Source organism: Elephas maximus, chromosome 3, assembly GCF_024166365.1.
Source record: "Elephas maximus indicus isolate mEleMax1 chromosome 3, mEleMax1 primary haplotype, whole genome shotgun sequence".
In the NCBI taxonomy this organism is placed as follows: domain Eukaryota; kingdom Metazoa; phylum Chordata; class Mammalia; order Proboscidea; family Elephantidae; genus Elephas; species Elephas maximus.
The window spans coordinates 189,699,368-189,705,167 of record NC_064821.1 but is presented as its reverse complement, the minus strand read 5'-3'; the positions used below and the strand labels follow the sequence as shown (position 1 = coordinate 189,705,167).

Below are 5,800 nucleotides of genomic sequence, written 5' to 3'. Positions count from 1 at the left end.
GCCTTGATCTCCACTTTTCCCTGCCCTCTCCTCTCAGCCTCCCCCAGGAATGGTCTCAAGACCCAAGACTTGGTTCCACTCTCCCCTCTCTGTGACCAATTTACCTCACCATTTGAGAAAGACAAGTTCCTTTTGTTCTCTCTTAGCTCAGCCCTCACTCACTCCTTGGACTTGGCCTTGGCATTCAAACTCTCTTCAACCCAGTTCATTCTCATTGATTTCTTGTCTGTAGACTCTTTCTCTTGGAATAAAAGGCAAGATGAGCAACATTGCAGCTGAGAAAGTCAAGATATGGCACACTTCAGCTGAGAGTTTGGCCCTGAGTTTGGTCAAACTCTTTCATGGATACACTGGGCATGATGATAAGATCAATAGGGAGAAACTGCTGAAGCTGCTGAAGGAGAACTTCCCCAACTTCCTCAATGACTGTGTGAGTAGGGGTCTGGCTTCTCTGGGGCAAGAAGAGGCTGTGTATATGTGTGCAGGGAGGGGACGGGGTGGGTGGACAGACTCCATGGGCTTTGGCATGTCTGAGGACCCCGCTTTGAAGTGGATGCACTATTTGTGATTGGCTGATCTGGAGTCTGGCCCTTCCTTGATTCACTCTGCACACCGCCTTTCTCTCCTCTTTTTACCTCCACACCCGAGGCAGGGACAGTCCCATGTGGAGGCAGAATGGAAGATTCTAGGAGCTCAGGACAAAGAGTCATGCTCTTTTTTCTCCTGAGCACCTGTTCTGCCACTGGGGCTTCCTTGCTGTGTGAATCTGGACAAATCACCCACAATATGATCCTTAGTTTTCTCATCTGCAAAAGGAGATAATAGAACTTAATTTCCTGAGGTGGTATTTGTTGAAATGAAATGATTTATCTGAAAATGCTTTGAACATGAGAAAAAGTGGTGGACGTATTAGAGACTCAAGAAAGTGTTACGATTTGAAAATCAGTGAATAGACTAAAGCATCTGCCCTCCCACTGGTCACTGAGAGTCCCTCCAAGTGTCTGGTTGCCTTGGGGTAAAAGGTTGCTTCCTAAAGGCTCTTCTTCACATTATCCTGGGAGAAGAGGTTATTGTTAGCTTCTTTTCAGCATCATAACAACATGCAAGCCTCCACTGCCAGGCAAGTGGTAGCTATGCACCAAGGTACATTGGTGGGGAATTGAACTCGGGTCTCCTGTTTGGAAGTTGGGAATTCTACCACTGTGGGAATTCTACCACTGAACCACCACTGCCCGTGGAAGCAAAGGTAACACGGTGGGAATCATGAGCCCTACAGACATGGCCACCATCTTTTATATGGGCAAATTGCATTCATAGCCCTAATTTCCTTTAACTGTTAGAAGGAATCATTAGCACAGATTGAGACTAAGGAACAGAAGAAATGGGGCAGAACTGATAGGTGTTGATGGGAAAGAATTTAAGTGTGAAGAGCATTAGAGAATGAGGAGAGTAACTGGCTGGGCTGTATTGGTCCCCTGGGGGAAGAATGAAGACAGTGTACCTGAAAGGGAGGTGGTGGATGAGCCTGAGCCCCCTTGTCATTAACCAGTGTACTCCCTGTGCAAGTTGACATTTTGGCCAGAAATCTCCAGTGATGAGTCAGGGCTCGACTTTACTTGACCCCATCTTTCCATCTGCATAGCCTCACCTGACCAACCACACCTTTGGTTCAGCCCTAGGTGTCTCTTCATCTGTCTCTATTCTCCTCTTCTCCTTGGATAATGTCTTTATGTTTGTTTGTATGTTTTTTTAACCCCACAGGAAAGAAGGGGCAAAAATTACTTATGCAATGTCTTTGATGAAAAAGACAAGAATAAGGATAAGAAGATTGACTTTACCGAGTTTCTCCGTGTAGTGGGGGACATAGCCACTGACTACCACAAACAGAGCCATGGTGCACCGCCCTGTTCTGGGGGATGGCAGTGATCCCAGGCCAGTCTAGCCTAGAAGCCTCCAGACACCCCCAAAACAATAAAGTATCTCCTTGCACCTGATACTTGCATTACTTCTTCCTTCTCTTTTGGAGGTATGAGTGTACAAATGGACAAATACTGACTCTCGGCTTTGTAGACTCTCCACAAGGGGGGTCAACCCAGCTGACATTTACTGCAGAGAGGCCTTCCTGGTCTTACTCCAGGCCCACTTCTGCTCCTCAGGGCCCCAATGTAGCCCAACTGCTGGCATCACAGAAGGGCCCTGCTAGTATGGCACATGCTCTTTTTTCTCCTGGAATAGAGCTGGGATCCTGGGATGTCTCTTTGTCTCCCAAGTGGTGCCTGTCTGTGCTTGAGTGTGTAGGGGGTGGGGCACCTCAGGTGTGGCACTGAGATGTCCATCCCCCACCTGGCTGTTTAGGAAAGAGCTGGGAGGAGGAGCAGATGCTCTATTTCCTAGCCCTTCAGTGCAGTCACTTCTAAGGGCCGAAGAGGAGTTGGATCTCTCCTCTGAGGTCAAAAGTACATCCTGGACCAAAGTCGTGCCTTCCCCTGAGCCTGAGGCCAGTGGGCATTTTCTCTATGGGTCATTGTCATGAATGGGGAGAGACAGCAGGGTCCTGAGAACCAGCTCTGCCTGTAGAAGTCTATGGATATGATTTTTTTTGGCTTGTATGTGTAAACCTGCAGAACGTATGTATGTGTCAGTGTGCGTTTATATGTGTGTGTGTGTGAATGACAGGGAGCTTCTGCTTTGAGGTATTTCTCCTCACTGCGGTGTGAGACATGTGCACTGTGGAGACAGAAGTGAGGAAACAGTGAAGATTTGAAGAGGTTGTTTTCTAGTGGGGAACTCCCACAGGAAGCCGGTGAAAGAATAGGGCTGGTTAAGGTCTACAGTAGTTATGTGTTCCCTTATGGATGCTGGAAGGAATCTTCCCTCAGTGGGATACTTGAAAAACAAACTAACTTTTTTGCCAGATAATGTCGGAAGGGAGAAAAAAATTCCCAGTGGGGAACCCTCTACTTGGGGTCACACACTGCTGGGCACTTATGACTCAGAAACCAACATGGCACAGGGGCTGCCTTTCCATCCCTGGCTCTCTGGAGGACACCAATCCCCTTGTGGCCTCTTCCCTGGGAAAGCAGTGGAGCTGCTCACTCTGTAAGTGGTCAAGCCTGAAAGAGACAGGAGGCAGGAGGGGTCAGTACTCACTTCCATCTCCAGTGCCACTTCCAGGCCATGTCCCTATACCTCCTCCCTGAGGTTCAGTCCATCTCGTTCCTTCACTCCTATCCACTTGGTCACAGTCACCTACTAATCTACTGGTCACAGCCATCTTTCAACCTGACCTGCTTTTTTCTTCTCTATCCCACCAACCGGATATGCTTGAGATAAGATAATAATCAATTACTAATTAACTAACATGTCCCTGCTCACCTCTTCCTCCCCTCCACTTGGGCTCCCTTCCACTCTGGGCTTTGTCACAAGATGGCTGTACTCCTTTCTGACATTCTCCTCTCCACCTACTTCTGCTTAGTCTTGCTGTTCCTTTTCTCCCTCACTTTCATTTCCACTACTTTTCAAACAAATCAGGACCTTGGGTCTCTAAGCCTCTTCTACTTCTCTCTTCCTGTCACCCTTGGTTGCTGTCACCTCCTTCCCTCAGCGTACTTTCCATGATCCACCACCACGACTCAACTTGGCGTTTATCTTTTCTTTACCCACACCTGTCTTGCAACATCCCAGTTTAGAATCATTCTCAACTTTTGCCTCCTCTGTTCTGCTACCCAGGGTGGTCATCCCTGTTGGCTAATTTTGTGCCATGGCCCTGAAGCTGGTCTCCTTCTTGCCTCCTTGACCACATTTTTCTCTGAACTCCTCCTAACAGGTATGCTCTGGGTATAGGACCAAGTACTTGCAAATCCCCACAACACTCCATGCTGTTTCCTGCTTTCATTATATTTGCTGTCTCTGTTTCCTCTGCCTGAAATTTCTTTCTTAGTCTTGCCTGCCTTGGAACATCTTGTCTTAATTCTGAGTTTAAGTGTCATCTTGTCTGTAGTGATTATACTCAGAGGTGACCACAAGGATGTGATAACTTCCCCTCTTGTGACTCTATTCTCCATTATGCTTGTTTTTACTTCTAACATCCACAACACCTACTTCATTTATCTGATCTCTTGTATAATATGAGCTTGTAAAGGGCAGAGACTGTTGGCACCCCCGGATCTTCAAAACCTAGCAGTATACCTGGCACAAAAGTAGGTGTTTATAAACTTTTGTTGACACAAAACTCCTCTGAAAATTGATTGAATTTAACCCCCAAGTTCTTCTGCCCTAGTGATAAGGGCAGACTGCAAAGTGGCTCTGGCACCTTTTGGAATATTCACAGACCCTAGTAGGTCTGCAACAGGCAGAGAGTAGGTCAGAACCCTGAGTCAGGCTAATGAAGAGTCCAAAGAGCCGTCAGGGTCATCCATAGAATCATGAAAATGGATTCTTGCAAACACAGGCATTGGAAGCTGGGTGGTGTCTTAGGCTGGGTTCTCTAGAGAAGTAAACCTGTTGCGGTTGAGTTGATTCCAAGTCATAGTAGCCCTATAGGATAGAGTAGATGTGCCCCATAGGATTTCCAAGGAGTGACTGGTGGATTTGACCTGCCAGTCTTTGCCATAGCTGTTAACCACCGTGCCACCAAGGGCGGGGGAAGGGTGAAGAGAGAGAGAGAGGTTTATCTCAAGGAAATGGCTCATGCAGTTGTAAGAGGCTGGCAAGTCCCCAGCCTGTGGGTCAGGTGTCAGGTTGGAGACTTCTCTTGGCTCACATAGCAGCATGGGGTGAGGAATTCAAGATTGGCAAGTCAGATGGCAAGCTGCTGGCTCATAGGCTGTGGATGTTGATGAATCCAAGATGGGACGTAAGACAGTAGTCTGCTGGCTCACAGCCTGAAGAGGCTGTTAACCGCAAAGATTGGCAGGCAATATGGCAGGCTGCTGGCTCAAGTCCCAAGAATCAGAGGTCAGATGATGATGAGTGGGATGCAGGATGAAGAGTGAACAAAAGCCAGAGAGCTTTGCCAGAACGTCCATATATACTGGATGCAGGCCAGACCTTTGAGGAAACCGCCTTACAACAGGTTGGCTGATCATATCAGATCAGATCATGGAAGAGATTACATTATATTACAAAATGAAGGGTATACACATAATTACATAACTGCCAAATTACATAACTGTCAAAACTACATCATTAGATAATGGCCAAACTACATCATTACATAACTGTCAAATCACTGAGAATCAAGGCCCAGCCAAGTTGAAAACCAACTTTATCAATCACAGTCCACCCCCTGTCAACTTGGCACCTGTATACATATTCTTAAATCACATACAGTCTCTGAATAAAGATAATTACGGTGTCATACGTGCACCTGATGTAACTGACATGCATAGAAACAAAAACCAGTTTATATCTTATATTTTATAAATGAAGAAAACAAAAATATTTGATATACAGATACAAAGAAGGAATGTTCATAACAATTACAATCCTTGTTTGTGCCACTGGGTATGTGGTTGTAACTGGTATTTAGAACTACCTTCTTCCACCACCTATTTTGTGTTTCTTTTGCCCTCAGCAAGCACTTTAGCTGGTTGTGTTTCTTTGTTTGGTGAGGTGACCCAACCTTCATTCTTGAAGGGTCTGGGCCATAGTTTTCCATTGACTTTAATCACAGGGCATGGTAGTACTTAGAGATGTCCTAAGTGATCTCCTGTATTCCAGACATCCTCTTCATTTCCTCCACTATGTAATATCAATCTTATTTCCACATTGTAATCAGGGTTAATCACACCAGCCAATA

The 5,800-nt window shown here is 46.2% G+C and overlaps 1 protein-coding gene across 1 annotated transcript; it reads left to right on the top strand.

Moving 5' to 3' along the window:
- Positions 1–259: 259 nt before the first annotated feature.
- LOC126071460 (protein S100-A7-like) lies at positions 260–1,926 on the top strand. Its single transcript, XM_049875654.1, has 2 exons — positions 260–430; positions 1,762–1,926. Exons 1-2 carry the CDS (start codon positions 260–262, stop codon positions 1,924–1,926), a joined length of 336 nt encoding a protein of 111 aa, XP_049731611.1.
- Positions 1,927–5,800: the final 3,874 nt, after the last annotated feature.

Excerpts from the sequence above, each read along its gene's own strand:
- LOC126071460 (XM_049875654.1), top strand. The coding sequence starts at position 260 with ATGAGCAACATTGCAGCTGAGAAAGTCAAGATATGGCACACTTCAGCT. Across the intron at positions 431-1,761 it reads CCAACTTCCTCAATGACTGT|GAAAGAAGGGGCAAAAATTA; the intron begins GTGAGTAGGGGT and ends TTAACCCCACAG.